This window comes from Chrysemys picta, chromosome 5 (genome assembly GCF_011386835.1).
Source record: "Chrysemys picta bellii isolate R12L10 chromosome 5, ASM1138683v2, whole genome shotgun sequence".
Lineage (NCBI taxonomy): Eukaryota > Metazoa > Chordata > Testudines > Emydidae > Chrysemys > Chrysemys picta.
Window position 1 is genome coordinate 120190240 of NC_088795.1, and position 16410 is coordinate 120206649.

The 16410-nt window shown below is 43.0% G+C and overlaps 1 protein-coding gene across 4 annotated transcripts in view; it reads left to right on the top strand.

Annotated features, from left to right (window-relative positions):
- The window catches only part of SORCS2 (sortilin related VPS10 domain containing receptor 2), an 803333-nt gene that overhangs the window by 693951 nt on the left and 92972 nt on the right, over positions 1-16410 (top strand). For all 4 annotated transcript variants that reach the window (XM_042855503.2, XM_042855502.2, XM_065597099.1 and 1 more), the window contains one exon: positions 11239-11418. In XM_042855503.2, the coding sequence (XP_042711437.2) occupies positions 11239-11418 (180 nt within the window). The remainder of the gene's footprint in view (positions 1-11238; positions 11419-16410) is intronic.

Here is a 16410-nt window from a genome sequence, read left to right on the forward strand (position 1 = left end):
TTCTGTTAACACACACTGCCTGTATAGTACAACATTGGTTTTACTCTGTGATCTTGATCACCCTCCGCTCTGCCCCTGTATTTTTCTAGCTGAAAAATGGAGTAATGATATCTACTTATCACAGAGGAGTTAGGAGATTTAATCATCATTATAAACCAGGATGAAGGTATTGATTGAAAAATATTATACTGAGGTATCGAGTACTAAATATGCATGACATAAGGCTAGATTAAAAAACAACAACAACAAAACAACCTCTCCCCCTTTGCCTTCTGTACCAGATCTGATTTTTGGATAGGGGCTTGTACATTTTTCCATGGTAAGAAGCCAGTTTTAACTAGTATTGAAGATGATCCATGATTTTCTTCTGCCTTAACTCTATACAAATGCTATCAGTGAAGTTTCTCACTACCACTGAAAGCAGAAGACTTTTGGAAAAGGTCCACAGAGGTACCTCACTTTGGTACCTCACTATAGGCAGAAAGTAAAAAATTAATAGAGCATTGTGGACATTTATTAGGAAATTGTAGAGATTAGATTTCTGCTATGTGAATCTGTAAAAGTTCTTGCACATGTTCCTTGGTGGATGTTTATTGTTCCCTGAAAGAACACACACAATTGTGTAGAAATGACATACACGTCAATTTCACTCAAATGATTTAATGCACCTGATTGCGACAGCTGCTAAGAACTTCCTGACAGGTGCTGAACACATTGATGTCCATGAGAATTGATGGCACTTTGAAGGACTGGGCCCAGTATATTGTAAATGTAAATGTAACCACTTCCTGCGTTACTTCCAGCTCTGTGCTAATTTGAGTGTTTGCTTTTTCTGGTGTAGCTGTCAGATACAGGAAAAGGAGTCTAGCTCAGAAGTCACCACAAGGGGTCAGGAATGGCATGCTTGCATAGCTGTCAGGTTTGCTACACCCCATGTTTAATCATGGCATGTTTAGTCTGGCGAGCCTTTGATCACTAGAAGGATTTTGTAAGGAGTTCTATGTTAATTAATTCTGATTCAGCACCCTAATGCCAATCACCTGTGCAAGTGTACAAGATTAAACACCATCAATCTGAAATTCACCTTTCTGTCTGCAAATTTTATCCTCTGTACCTCTGTACTCAAAACTAACTCCTAAAATCACTCTAAGGGTATGTCTACACTACGAGAGTAGTTCGATTTTACTTAAAGCGAATTTGTGGAACTGATATTACAAAGTCAAACGTGTGTATCCACACTAAGGACAGTAATTCGACTTTGTGAGTCCACACTAACGGGGCAAGCGTCGGCATTGGAAGCGGTGCACTGTGGGTAGCTATCCCACAGTTCCCGCAGTCCCCCTGCCCATTGGAATTCTGGATCGAGCCCCCATCGCCTGCTGGGGCAAAAAATGTGTCGAGGGTGGTTTTGGGTAACTGTCGTCATTCAACCCTCACTCCCGCCCTCCCTCCGTGAAAGCTCTGGTGGGCAATCAGTTCGCGCACTTTTCTGGTGATTGACAGCGCGGATGCCACAGCACCGCGAGCATGGAGCCCGCTGTGATCATCGCTGCAGTTATGGCCATTGTCAACACCTCGCGCCTTATCATCCACCTTTTTCAGAGGCAGATGCTGAGAAATCGGGCGAGGAGGCTACGGCAGCGCGGTGAGGACATTAAGTCTGAGAGGGGCACAGACCTCTCACAAAGCACGGGACCCCGCGCCGTGGACATCATGGTGGCAATGGGTCATGTTGATGCTGTGGAACGGCGATTCTGGGCCCGGGAAACAAGCACGGACTGGTGAGACCGCATAGTGCTACAGGTCTGGGATGAATCACAGTGGCTGCAAAACTTTCGGATGTGTAAGGGAACTTTCCTGGAACTTTGTGAGTTGCTGTCCCCTGCCCTGAAGCGCAAGGACACCCGGATGCGAGCAGCCCTGACTGTCCAGAAGCGAGTGGCCATAGCCCTCTGGAAGCTTGCAACGCCAGACAGCTACCGGTCAGTTGCAAATCAATTTGGAATGGGCAAATCTACCGTGGGGGTTGCTGTGATGCAAGTAGCCAATGCAGTCATTGAGCTACTGTTCTCAAAGGTAGTGACCCTGGGAAACGTGCAGGTGATCATAGATGGCTTCGCTGCGATGGGATTCCCAAACTGCGGTGGGGCTATAGATGGAACTCACATCCCTATCCTGGGACCGGACCACCAGGCCAGCCAGTACATTAACCGAAAGGGCTACTTTTCAATGGTGCTGCAAGCCCTGGTGGACCATAGGGGACGTTTTACCAACACCAACGTCGGATGGCCGGGCAAGGTTCATGACGCTCGCGTTTTCAGGAACTCTGGTCTGTTTAAATGGCTGCAGGAAGGTATTTACTTCCCGGACCACAAAATAACTGTTGGGGATGTGGAGAGGCCTATAGTGATCCTCGGGGACCCAGCCTACCCGCTAATGCCCTGGCTCATGAAGCCCTATACAGGCGCCCTGGACAGTGAAAAAGAACTCTTCAACTACCGGCTGAGCAATCATGGGGAGCGGGTGTAGTGATGGAAAGGACGCTTCTAAACTCGAGGAATGACAGGCTCCTGCTCCTAGAGCGGTCTGCAGCGGTGGACTGGTTGTTTCAACGGAGCCTACCACCCCTCCTTTTCGGGACTCTGTGTGTGGGGGCTATGTGACTTTGTGGCGGGGGAGGGTGGTTACAGATTCCCTGCTGTGTGGCTCTGTCATTGAGGCTAAGGACCGCTGCATAAGATCTGTAACCGCCCGCCCCCGCCACAAACTCATATAGCCCCCCCATACAGAACCATGAAAACCACCTCCCAGACTGATCAGTGTGCCTAGTGACTGCAATGTGTGTGTGACCTTCTGTTGAACCTGCCCCCGTGTCTTTACCCTGGTAAAGGTGACTGTCCTCTCCAATTACCAACCCCCTTTTCCCCCTTCAAACACACTGTCCTCTACAAGAACATGACGGTAACAGTAATTAACAGAAACGTATATTTTATTAAGAACTACACAGTTAGGGGATGAAACTGGGACGGGGGCTTGGGTGAGATGCATTTGTAGGGAAGGAAAGGACGTATCAAATCTTTGGGAATGAGAGCCTTCTGTTACTTGAGCAGTCTGCAGGGGTGGAGTGACTGTTTTCACGGCCCCTGCCACCCCTCCTTCTTGGGACTTTGGGTGAGGGGGGGATGGGACTTTGTGGAGGGGGAGGGCGGTTAGCGATAGAATGCAGCGGGGCTCTGTCCTCCTGCCTCCGGTCCTGCAGAACATCTACAAGGCGCCGGAGCATGTCCATTTGCTCCCTCATTAGTCCAAGCAGGGTTTGAGTCGCCTGCTGGTCTTCCTGCCACCACCTGTCCTCCCGTTCGCTGTGTGATCGCTGGTATTGTGACATGTTCTCCCTCCACTGGGTCTGCTGTGCCACCTCGGGAACAGACCATAAGTTCTGAGAACATCTCGTCCCGTGTCCTTTTCTTTCGCTGCCTGATCTGCGCCAGCCTCTGGGAGGGGGATGCCAGGGTAGCTCGGGAGACACTCGCAGCTGTGGGATGGGAAAAAGGGAGTGAATTCCTCAAAAAGATACATTTTTGCAAACAATGAATATAGTCTTTCTCTGTGAACAAGACCATGCACAGTAGCTATCACATGTGCACTCAGTACAAGGTCAAATTTTCTGTCTTCACATTGAGTGCTTGGGGTCTTGCTGTACAGATCACACAAGCGGGGCCGGACACTGGAATTCTGCTAGCAGACGGCCATGGTAAGCCGTAGGCTTTTGGCTGCTTAAAGCTTAATTTACAGCAGTGCCCTCCTTTCACGTTCCAAGCAATGCTCCTAGCGTTGGCCAGTTCCTGCTGCTGGCAATCCGCCCAGCATGAACTCTGCCCGTGTCCCACCCCTGTCGCGACTGTCCCCGGGAAAGATCCCTGCATGCTGCCGGCGAACCACTCAGCATGAACAGTTCGCCTCCCCACCCCCACCCTGTGGCTGGGCTTGGGAAAGATGGCTGCACGCTGCTGGAGATCCGGTCGGCATGAACTCTGCCCCTGCCCCACCCCCGTCGCGGCTGTCCCCGGGAAAGATCCCTGCATGCTGCCGGCGAACCGCTCAGCAGGAACGGTTCGCCTCCCCGCCCCCACCGCGTGGCTGTCACCGGGAAAGATCCCTGCACGCTGCCAGCGAACCGCTCAGCATGAACGGTTCGCCTCCCCGCCCCCACCGCGTGGCTGTAATCTGCCGGTTACAGTTATTTAAAGGAACAGGCAATCAGTCCCCATACTAAAATTCCCCTAATTCAAAGCAGGTCACCATGAGTGATATCACTCTGATGAGGATTACGGTGACAGAGAAAGACCACATGCTGCGTGAATGCCAGCAAACACCAGGGCCGTATGCAGCCATGCTTTGCCAGGCAATGATACCTGAGTACCTGCTGCTAGCCTGGCGCGGAAAAGTTTCCTACCATGGAGGAGGCAATAAGGCCGCTCTCCCCAGGAACCTGATGCAAAGGCTTTCACATCACAGAGCTTCGTGGAGATGTCCCAGGAGGATTTCTACTCTATCCCCAGACATGTTAACAGACTTTTCCAGTAGCTGCACTGGCAAGGACTAAGAAGTTAAGCGCCTAGGGCAAACTAATCATTAAAAACCCATTGCTAACATACCATGCCTATTCTATTCAAAATAAATGTTTAAAACACTTACCTACTGATCCTTTCCCTGACTCACGGTCTGGGTTACCGCCTTGGGAGGGTTGGTAGGGGATCTCCGTGAGGGTGATGAAGAGATCCTGGCTGTCGGGGAAATCAGCGTTGAAAGCACTGTCGACTGCCTCGTCCTCCTCATCTCCTTCCTCATCTTCCCCGTCCGCGAACATCTCCGAGGAAGCGGCCGTCGACAATACCCCATCGTCGGAGTCCACGGACAGTGGTGGGGTAGTGGTGGCGGCCGCACCTAGAATGGAATGCAGTGCCTTGTAGAAACGGCATGTCTGGGGCTGGGATCCGGAGCGTCCATTTGACTCTTTGGTCTTCTGGTACGCTTGTCTCAGCTCCTTGATTTTCACGTGGCACTGCGTTGCATCCCGGCTGTATCCTCTCTCCGTCATGGCTTTTGAGATCTTCTCGTAGATCTTCGCATCCGTCTTTTTGATCGCAGCTCCGAAAGCACGGACTCATCGCCCCACACAGCGATCAGATCCAAGACTTCCCAATCAGTCCATGCTGGGGCCCTCTTTCTATTCTGTGATTGCATGGTCACCTCTGCTGGAGAGCTCTGCATGGCTGCCAGTGCTGCTGAGCTCACCACAATGTCCAAACAGGAAATGAGATTCAAACTGGCCAAACAGGAAAAGGAATTCAAATTTTCCCGGGGCTTTTCCTGTGTGGCTGGTCAGAGCATCCGAGCTCGGACTGCTGTCCAGAGCGTCAACAGAGTGGTGCACTGTGGGATAGCTCCCGGAGCTATTAGCGTCGAATTCTGTCCAAACTAACCCTAATTCAACATGGCCATGTCGAATTTAGCGCTACTCCCCTCATCGGGGAGGAGTACAGAAATCAATTTAAAGAGACCTCTATATCAAAATAAATAGCTTCGTTGTGTGGACGGGTGCAGGGTTAATTAGAGTTAACGCTGCTAAATTCGACATAACCTCCTAGTGTAGACCAGGCCTAACTGAAAGAAGTTACAGTGCTTGTGCTTAAAAGGTTCCTTTCATTTTGAAAGATATTGCTGTTTCCATTGGTATTCCCCATTATAAGTGAGTGGAACATCTCTCAAACCACTAGAATCTTTCAAAATGGAAGAAACTCTTCTTTTTTTTAAAGTGCAACTAATTGTTTACTCTCTGCATTTTACAGCACTTTATGGCCAGTTTTACTATGAGGAGCTAGGTTACACCCCAAATACCCTTAGAGCTGACCCCTGTGCAGTCCCATTGATTTCAGTATGCATCCGAAGAAGTGGGCTGTAGTCCACGAAAGCTTATGCTCTAATAAATTTGTTAGTCTCTAAGGTGCCACAAGTACTCCTGTTCTTCTTTTTGCGGATATAGACTAACACGGCTGCTACTCTGAAACCATTGATTTCAGTGTGAACACAGGGAATATGAGGTTTCTAAATAAATAAATAAATAAATAAATAAATAAATGGAGATATCCTATCTCCTAGAACTGGAAGGGACCTTGAAAGGTCATTGAGTCCAGTCTCCTGCCTTCATTAGCAGGACCAACTACTGATTTTGCCCCAAATCCCTAAGTGGCCCCCTCAAGGATTGAACTCACAATGCTCAAACCACTGAGCTATCCCTCCCCCCAATCACCTGATATTATGGTAGAGTCATGAATAGAGCTAAATGAATTTTTTGACCAAAACTTTTTATCACCAAAAAATTAAGATTCAGGTTGACTGAAACATTTTGTGAATTTGTATAGATTTTGCCAAATTGTTTTGGCGGAGGGGCGCAGAAAAAAATCAAAATGTTTCCTTTTGACATTTTTGAAACAAAGAATTTAAATTTCTCTCTTCAAAATAACGTTTTGTTTCAAAATTTACTTCAGTTTTATTTTAAAAAATATAAAATTTATTTAAAAAAATCAAAACAAAATGTTTAGTGTCTGGTCAAACAAAATATTTCATTCTACACAAAATTATTTTTTTTTACTTTGGGGTTCACTGAAAATTTAGATTTTTTTTTTCCAGTCAACCCAAAATATTTTTTCCAGTTTTTAGATCTGCTAAGTGAAGTGGAAAAATTGCACAGCTCTAGTCATGAGTGAGAAAGATGATGATGAAGGGGAGGGTATGACAGGATTATTTGGCAAAACATAGCGCACAAGAGAGGGGTCAGAGGAAACAAGGGTTGAGATGTAGACAGGGAGGTATGATGAAAGCCTTATACGTGTGGAGGAGGAGCCTGAACTATATTACTATTATTTAGCGTGTGCTCAGTGTTGTACAAAGCACATAGGGAGACATGGTCCCTGCCTCAGAGAGCTTGCAACCTAAAACGGTAAAATAAAACAGAGGCAATGCAGTGAGGTGACCCGGATGATCTTTTCTGACATGGGTTACCTTTGGGGGAAGAAGTGAGCTTTGAGGAGCTATTTCAGGGAAGGAGAGGATGGCACTTGGCATAGTGAATGGGGCATTCCAGGCATGAGGTCACATGAAAGAAGGCATGAGGATGATCTCAGGAGAAGGAGCTGAATGGAGTGTGAGGCGGGATTGAATGATGGAACAAAGGTGTTGCAAGTACTGATGAGAACAGGAGTGAAAATGATGTGCAAGATCGGAAGCCAGTGGAGAAATTCCATTAGAGGGGATGACATGGTTGGAGAAGCAAGCAGGGAAGATCATTTTCGCTGCAAGGAAGATCAGTTCTGCCACAGGGGGCCCAAATGTGCAACTCTATAATTTAAATATGGAAATGAAAGTACTAGCGGTCAAATGTTACATGAGCACAGCAAATGTGCTAGAATACACCAAAACCTGACTTCAGACAGTAGAAGGATTCCAGGTTCTTGAGGACTATTAAAGTCAGCTGAATGGCCATGAGCCAATGAAATCAAATAAATAATGTGCAGGTAGGAAGGTTAATGGCAAATTAAGAGAGCAGAATGGCTTTGAATAGCCTGCAGAAGGGAAGAATGAATGCATAGTTTACAGGATCTGCTGAGATCACAGCGTGACATAGTGTGGCTGCAGGCAATGAATTAGATATACCAATAAAAATTGCCTTCTTTGGAACAAGATATTTTCTCTCACACACACTATCTTACCAGTTAAACTTTTCCCTACCAACAGGAAGTCCTGCCTAGCAACATTTGCTAAGGTCCCAGTCTTGCAAAGTGCTAAATGTCCCCTGTGAAGTGCTGAGCACCCATTGTAGTCAATTGGAACTGAGAGTGCTTAGCACCTTACAAAACTGAGCCTTAAGTCTGTTAAGCTTTTATCCTTGATGACCATTTCTCCAGCTTAGCTCTAATGGTGGAAGATGGTAATATGAGCAAGGAAAGGGAACAGGAGGGGGGATTGTTTGTAACTTTCTTTTAGCTTGCTTTGCGCAACTCATGTACCATTCAGAAGTTTAAAAGATGTTTTAAAACCAGGTACGAAACTTGCATCTTTCCTTACTTCAGTTAATTTCCTCAGAGTTATATCAGCAACATTTGTCCAGATGATGTTCCTCAGGACTGTTGGAAGGCAGTATAACCAAGTAATGGGGTTGTAAATGCTTGGGGAAATATATTGAAATAGATTATGGTGAAAAGATATCAGTAATCCTGAACCGAAAAATAAAAATCTGCAGTGTAAAACCTGAATGGAACAGACTATGCCTAGGGGTGAAAGGCAGATTTGATTACCCTCTGTTAATACCAGCATTCTGATTCCTGCCAGACACATAAAAAGTAGCGACTGGCATCTTGAACAGGATGAGTACACACTCCACTTTCTTACTATTGATAGTTGCAATTGGAAGAGAAGAGTTAGTGAAACATATTAATTAGTATAAACTCCTCCAGTCTGGCCTTCTTGCCTTCCAGCTGTCCCCTGCCAGTCTATCCAAAAATCCTATGTTAAAGGGCTGATCCACACTAACCCCCCACTTCGAACTGAGATACGCAACTTTAGCTACGTTATTCACGTAGCTGAAGTCGAACTATCTTAGTTCGAACTTACCGCGAGTCCACACGCGGCAGGCAGGCTCCCCCGTCGACTCCGCATACTCCTCTCACCGAGCAGGAGTACCAGCGTCGACGGTGAGCACTTCCGGGATCGATCCAGGATCGATTTATCGCGTCTAGACAAGACGCGATAAATCGATCCCAGAAGATCGATTGCTTACCACCAGACCCGGAGGTAAGTATAGACGTACCCAAAGTCATCTTCTTCTCTCACTTCTCCAATCATGTTAACTCCTCCTGAACTTCCATTGACTTCCCATCTCCTAACACATAAAATTCAAGTGCTTCATCTTCAGACACAAAATCGCATCTATTCTTGCATACACCTACTTCTCTGCTTTCACATACCTCTTCCCAATCCTCTTGCCTTTTCTCCTTAGTGTTGGATTCTTCTCTTATTTACATCAGTGCAAATCAGGAGTAACTTCGTGGATGTCAATATAGCTACATCAGGGTAAAACTGATGCAAGTGAGATGAGAATCAGATTAGCCACATCTCCCATTCTCAGCTTTGTTCCCCCTGTGTCTGGTACCAGTCTCACAGCTTATCTGAAAATTGCTTTATCTTTTCTCCTTTAAATTCATGTGTAAACCCCACATCTCTAAGTAATCCCTCCTCCCACATTCTGATCAATAGTAGCGCTCAGGGGCACCCTCTTTTGCACTCTTGACCTATGTTTCATCCTGCATTTGCTTTTCTCACTTTATTTAGATTCTAATCACTTGGGGAAAGGAACATGTCTTATCTGTGTTCTATAAAGCATTGTGTATGTTTATGACACATTATAAACATTTTACTATAATAATGCTCTTAAGACTTCTGCTGAAGGGCTGCTAAGAGCTATGATAACAATTTAAGGTTTTTTTAGAACTTTTCACTAATGGATACCCTTTCAAACTCTTTATTCCTATACTCTTTAGTAATTTATTTCTCCTCCCCCTCCATCCTTGTTAATGGGATTCGCAGCATAACTATTCTCAGGCTGTGTCAGGGAAGGCACATATGATGTTCGTCATGGGTTATGGTGAACTACCAGATGTTGCATACCCATCCTCTTGCTTATTTATGAATGGTGCTGGCAATTTAAGACAGTAGAGTTCCATTAATGGGATGCTAACAAAAAATAAAAATCTACTTCTGATTCAATACAAAGTTTTAATTGCAGGGCTTTGGAGAATGGCCTTGAGATCAACCACATGTGGGAGATTTTATCTACAACAGAGACCTTTCCCACAGGTTCATTTGTTTTGGCAGATGTATCAATGACATTTTAAAAATAACCTGGAGTGATGAATTTGATTCAATGAGACATTATATACAAAAATGTTTTTGTGTAGCTTTTCATTATATATACCTTCCAAAGAGGTGCTTGCTGTGCAGTGTAACCATTCCTATATATAGTCACCTCTTCTTCTGCACCTAGTCAACTCTTGTTACTTCTGTGTAAAGAAATAGAAATGTAATAAAGGTGTTTGTTACATATTTACTCAGATCATTCCCTCCTGCCACCTATCTATTTTTGGAAGCGCTTCTCTGAATTCCTTCTAGTTTGTCAGTATTTCTCCATTAATAAGGTGACCAGAACTGAATACAATATGCCCGGTGTTATTGCAACCAAGTTCATAGAAAGGGGTAATAATCTCTCTCCCTTGATATGATGCTTCTATGTATGCAGCCCAAAATTGCATTGGCCTTTTTGCTGCCATATCCTATTGCAAACACAGGTCCAATTTTCTGTCCGCTATTACTGTCTATTTCAGCATTGCTATTTCCTGATTTCTTCCTCTGATTGAATAGTTGTGTATTGGACTATTTTCCCCAAGATGTATTAGCCTGCATTTTTCCCTGCAGAGAATGGAGAGAGGAAACAAGGAGTCCAGCAAAGAGGCTATTGCAATAAGCCAAGCATGAAATTATTGAGGAATGAATGCAGAATGTTGTTGTTATTATTTAATATTTATATTACAATAACACTCAGTGGCCCTGCTGCGCTCAGTGCTCTGCAAACACATAGAAAGACATGGTCTCTGCCACAAAGAGTTTGTTTCTTATTCTCTAGGTCCCTTTGTAATATATCTCTGTCCTAACTGGTGGTTGCCTCTCATCCTATTTTAGATCTTAAGGAGATTTCATGGACTTTTGTCTGTCTTGTGAGAGTAATTCACATTCTGTGTCCCCTCAGTCTTAGGCATCTCTGCTGCAAATGTGCGTATTGGTGGAGGTTTTGTGGTGCAGAAACCTGTTGATTAGTCATTGGTTTAAGAACTCTAGCCCATTTCCAACAAGAAACAACAGCACCTCCTCCTGCATTAATAAGTGGTTTGGATTCCAAATTCTAGGTGAAAATTCTATATCCCATAATCTTTACTCAGATAGGATATAGTAGCTTTCCTAGTACCTAGGCTGAGAGAGCTCATAGTCGGGGATCTTTAAGGTGTATCTCTTTTCTCTGGCACTTGACTCTCATGACCAGTTTGTTTTCTGTCAGGTAGGCAAGATAGTATCTTTTTTCTAATTGCCCATTATGATTAATCTTGTATTTTATTTCTTTTTCTGCAGGATTTACAGATTATCAGTACAGATGAAAACCAAGTATTTGTGGCTGTTCAAGAATGGTACCAGACAGACACGTACAACCTGTACCAATCTGACCCACAGGGTGTATACTACTCCATTTTACTAGAGAATGTCAGGAGCACTAAGCAGCCAGAAGAGAATGTCCTGATAGATATTCTGGAGGTAGGGTGCTGTGCAAATATTAGAACTTTGTTGCCTTCTGTCTCTTCCATTGTCTTTCCTACTTTATGTTATCAGCAACTCTAATTATGAATGTAGTTAATTTGATAGTGATAACATTCTCCCCAGTTTTCTAGAGTAATGAGAAGGGAGTACTGTATTACTCTAATTCTCCCTCTCTCTCCTCTTCCTCCTAAAATGTTGGTTGTTTTATAAATACACAGTTTCTTAAGTCCAAGGATGTGCAGGAACAAGTTTAGTATTTTTCACTTTCTTAAAATATGGGGTCTGGTGTTATTTCAAGTACTGAAGAGTCAAGCAGTAAGATTCAGTTAGCACTAGTTTATTGTGAAAAGAGGAATATAAACAGCTATGAAACTGCCTTATGTAACCAAATTTAGCTTCTAGGCAATACAACAATACTCTTTTTGCCTTACATTTGTTTTACAATTTGTCGGCATTTCAGATGCTAGCTGCTTTGTCTGAGAAGCCAATGAATGTAATTATCAGATACTGTGTAAGCCCATTCATTGAGTTTTGCTTACATACTTTTTTTTTTTTTTAACCAGGAAGCCTTTTAGCCAATAGGGTCTCAGAAAATAGCAGTTGTATGAGCCTAGTACTGGGTCTTTACATGTTGACCTAGACAAATGAAGAGCCAACAACATTAGATTGAGTCAGACCACAAATCCTCTTGCTTTCTGTAGGCATTTTTTCCCTAGAGGCGCTGCTGTGAGAGGAGCCATCCTTGCAAATACTCAACTCTGTATTTTAAACCTGCAGCAATTGGCTAAAGAAAAAAAGGAAAAATAGAAGTTTAGGAAAAAATTGCCATCAGTTCTCTTGTTCAGAAAGATGATGATGATAACACTTGAATTTAATAGTCTGCTTCCTCTGCAGCTTTAAAAAATATTCTTACTAAATGCACCAGACTTCTTTGCAAAGGATTCACAATACTCCTTAGCCTGGCAGGTATGGTTAGGAAGGAGTTAAATGAATCTCTCTAGTATTGTAATTGGAGGGGGGAAATGATGGCATGCTCCAAATTTTCTAATCTCCTCCACCTTTATATAACTCCCTCTCTTTCAACAGACTGCAGTAAGACAAGGAGGTGTGACATAATTCCCACCCTCCCATTTCAAGCATTGATTACTGTAGGGGGGGTTCTGCGAGGAACAGAGAGTATGGAAAAAGGCCACCTTCTTCCTCTTGTGTAATCAGAGTCCCATATGCTGATTTTAATGACAAAATATGTTTTTGCTGCTTTTTGCTCCTGTTAGCTAGGCAGAGCCAGCACAGCTAAGAGGAAAGAAGCTGGGTTCTCTTCTCCTCTGGCATCTTCTAGAGCATGGGTTCTCAATCGGAGGTCACAAAGAGGTGTTAAGGGGTCACAACCACTCTGCTGTTCCGTTATTACTAAGGAACTGCCAGTATAGAAAAGGCTTAGGACTACTAGTCTTGAGTATTGTTTGCTAAAGTCCATTCAGTTTCACCTGTGCAAGCCCACTGAGGTTTAGGGAGTTGCAGAAGTGTCACTGAGGGCAATATCTGTCCTGTGGAACCTCTATTATTGGTGATGCACAAAAAGAAGAGATCCTAGATTATTTGCAAATTCCAGATTTAGTTTGTAGAGCTGGCTTTAAAAATTACTTATAACGGAGCATATTTAATAAGGAATGATTGAGAGACAGTAAACATGGAACCTTACAATGCCATTTTTACGTAGCCAATTTTCAGAGAAGAGCTGCACTGCATACGGACAAATTTCTCTGCCTACATGTAGAAAGTTTAAAACTTGCAGATCTTTTCTGCGATATGGTGAAATACAATTAGTGTTTGTTTTCTTTATTAGAATGTGATGAGCAAGTAATATTTACAAGGGTTCTTTTGTTTTGACTTATTTACACTGTACAAAGTAGTTAATAAAAATAAGGCTGCTACTGTGTTTAGGGATTGCAGGACGGTTGTTGGTTTTGGGTTTTTTTCTGACTTGGGATACCTTGCAGGGTGTCTCAATAGAAGTGTCTTGGGAAAAAATCTTCAACTCCAAACACAGACAACCCTCAATGGATTAAGAATTTCTCTTTCAACTAACATATAATTCTGCATTAAATTTGCAAGTTTGTCTTCCACTGGCCTCATTTCATCCTTTACATGTGCATCTGCTTTATAGTCTTTTAGAGATTTTCACCTTCTGCATTCATTTTCCTTTATATCCTTTATCTCTTTTGTACAGAACATCTTTTCCGCTTTTGTTGCATATGTGCGCAGAGACTAACCTCTAAAATATATGTTGAAAAGAAAGAAAGAAGCAGTGAGCAGTGATTCAAAGTCAGCGTGGTCTTGAAATACTGTTCCAAGTGCTGTAAAAGTGAACCAGCCACAAGCTTGGCATAGAGATCATTGCAAAACAAGCATGTTGATATCATGTTTCATGAAGTGAGTGGAAGTACTCATGAATAAAGGTCACAGAAGTGGACACTTAATTTACAGCATACTCATATTGTGCTAGTAATTGCTTATTTAATACCCCAAACTGCAGGCCTTACTCATACATTTATTCCTCAATCATGTGACTTAGCCCCATTGATTTCAGTTGAGTGTTTGTAATATTTGCACAATTGTCCGTTATGTGGTCACTACACACACTATATGTTGTAAATGCTGAGGGGCCCTCTGTATGCTCCCCCTTCATAGTAAAATGGCACCGGAAAGTTCTGCAATAGTTACTACAGAACAGATCTATGGTAGTTAGTATGTATCATACTGTCTAGTCATAAGAAGAAAATGACTGCCGAACAATAGGGGCTGTTGGCTGCTGAGTGCTGTTGAAAATGTGCTGCTTCATTTAGATGCCTGCACTCTTTTGAAAACATGGTCATTTATTTAGGTGCCTCTGTGGGAGCTGCTAGGCACTGAGCTCTTGAAAATCAGGCTTTATATGACTCCCACAGGGCGGCAAAAATGGTAGAGCCGGCCCTGGACTCCCATCACCAAACTATCTGAGGACTTCACAATCTTTTTATGTATGTATCCTCACAACATCCCTGCTAGGAAAGGAAGGACAAATATTCCTATTTTACAGATGTGGAACTCAGACAGAGAGAGAGTCTCATGCTAGCACCTTAACCACTGGGTGATCTTTCCTCTCTGTGGGCTTTGGATCAATCCTGTATACACTATCACCATGCAAATCATCAGTAATAAAATAATAATTAGTATCAAATCTATACCATGCTAACAGGTCTGCTGTCCCATAAGTCTGCAGGCAGAGCTCTCATTAATGTTAATATCAAAGGGAGTTTGGAATGAGGGCAAAATATACTCTTAACTATTACAGATTGAGAGAGATGAAAGAGTATGCAGAATAACAATCTCAGTGAAAACTAGCCATTCCTGATCATACCGAGAGCTGATGACACTTATTCAAGTACAAAGCTGTAATAAATCCTCAGATTATGTTAAGCATCCACATGTCTGCTGAAGAGAGGGAGAGAACATTTTGGCCTGAATTCAGGGAATGGCATTTAATCTGGCAAAGTGTTTTTCTTCTTAATGAAAACTTCAAAGAATGTGATCCCAAAATCACAGAGCAAGCTCTCGGTTTTAAAAGTCTCTCTTGCCTCACACAGGAACTCTCCTTGCTTCTCTTCTTCTTCCTTTAGCACATCTCTGTCCCTCCATACACCCTACTCCCCAAAAAGTAACATTCTGGTCCAGTTGTACTTCCATTAGATTCTGGGCTATGTGATTCCTCTGAGCAGGATCTGAGAGAATAGATACCAGAAGGGATCATTATGATTATCTGGTCTGATCTCCTATATACCACAGGCCATCGAACTTCCCCAAAATAAGTCCTAGAGCAGATCTTTTAGAGAAACATCCGAGCTTGATTTAAAAATTGTCAGTGACGAAGAATCCCGACCCTTGATAAATTGTTCAAGAATCTAATTATTCTCACTTTAAAATGTACACTTTATTTCCAGTCTGTCTAGCTTCAGCTTCCAGCCATTGGATCGTGTTATACTTTTATCTGCCTGATTGAAATGCTCATTATTAAATATTTGTTCCCCACATGGGAATGTAATCAAGTCACCCCTTAATTTTCTCTTTGTTAAGCTAAATAGATTGAGCTCTTTGAGTTTACTCCTGTAAGGCATGTTTTCTAATCCTTTAATTATGCTCGTGGCTCTTCTCTGAACCTCTCCAATTTATCAACATTCTTCTTGAGTAGTGGACACAAGAACTGGATGCAGTATTCCAGCAGCAGTGGCAGTGCCAAATATACAGGAAAAATAACCTCTCTACTCCTCCAAGATTCCGTTGTTCATGCATCCCGGGATGGCATTAGCTCTTTTTGGTCACAGTGTCAGACTGGGAGCATCTATTCAGCTGATTATTCACTACAACCCTCATGTCTTTTTTAGAGTTGCTGCTTCCCAGGATAGAATTCCCCCATGGCATACTTTCCTTTTTCCTAGATGTATACATTTACATTTAGCTGTATTAATATACATATTGTTTGCTTCTGCCCAGTGATCCAAATCACTGTGAATCAGTAATCTCTCATCTTTATTATTTACCACTCTCCCAATTTTTGTGTCGGCTGCAAACTTTATCAGTAATGTTTTTATGTTTTCTTCCAGATCATTGATAAAATTGTTAAATAGCATAGGGCCAAGAACTGATTCCTGCCGACCCTACTGGAAACCCACCCACTCTATGATGATTCCATGTTTACAGTTACATTGCATATCATTTTATTTTATATCATTCTAGTTTGTTAATCAAAATATCGTGCAGTCAAATGCCTTATAGAAATCTAAGTATATTATGTCAACACATTACCATTATCAACCAAACTTGTAATCTCCTAAAAAAAAAGTATTAGGTTAGTTTGAGAGGCTTTATTTTCCATAAATCCATGTTGTTGCATTAATTACAATATCCTTCTTTAATTCTTTATTAATCAAATCTCTTATCAGCCCCTCCATT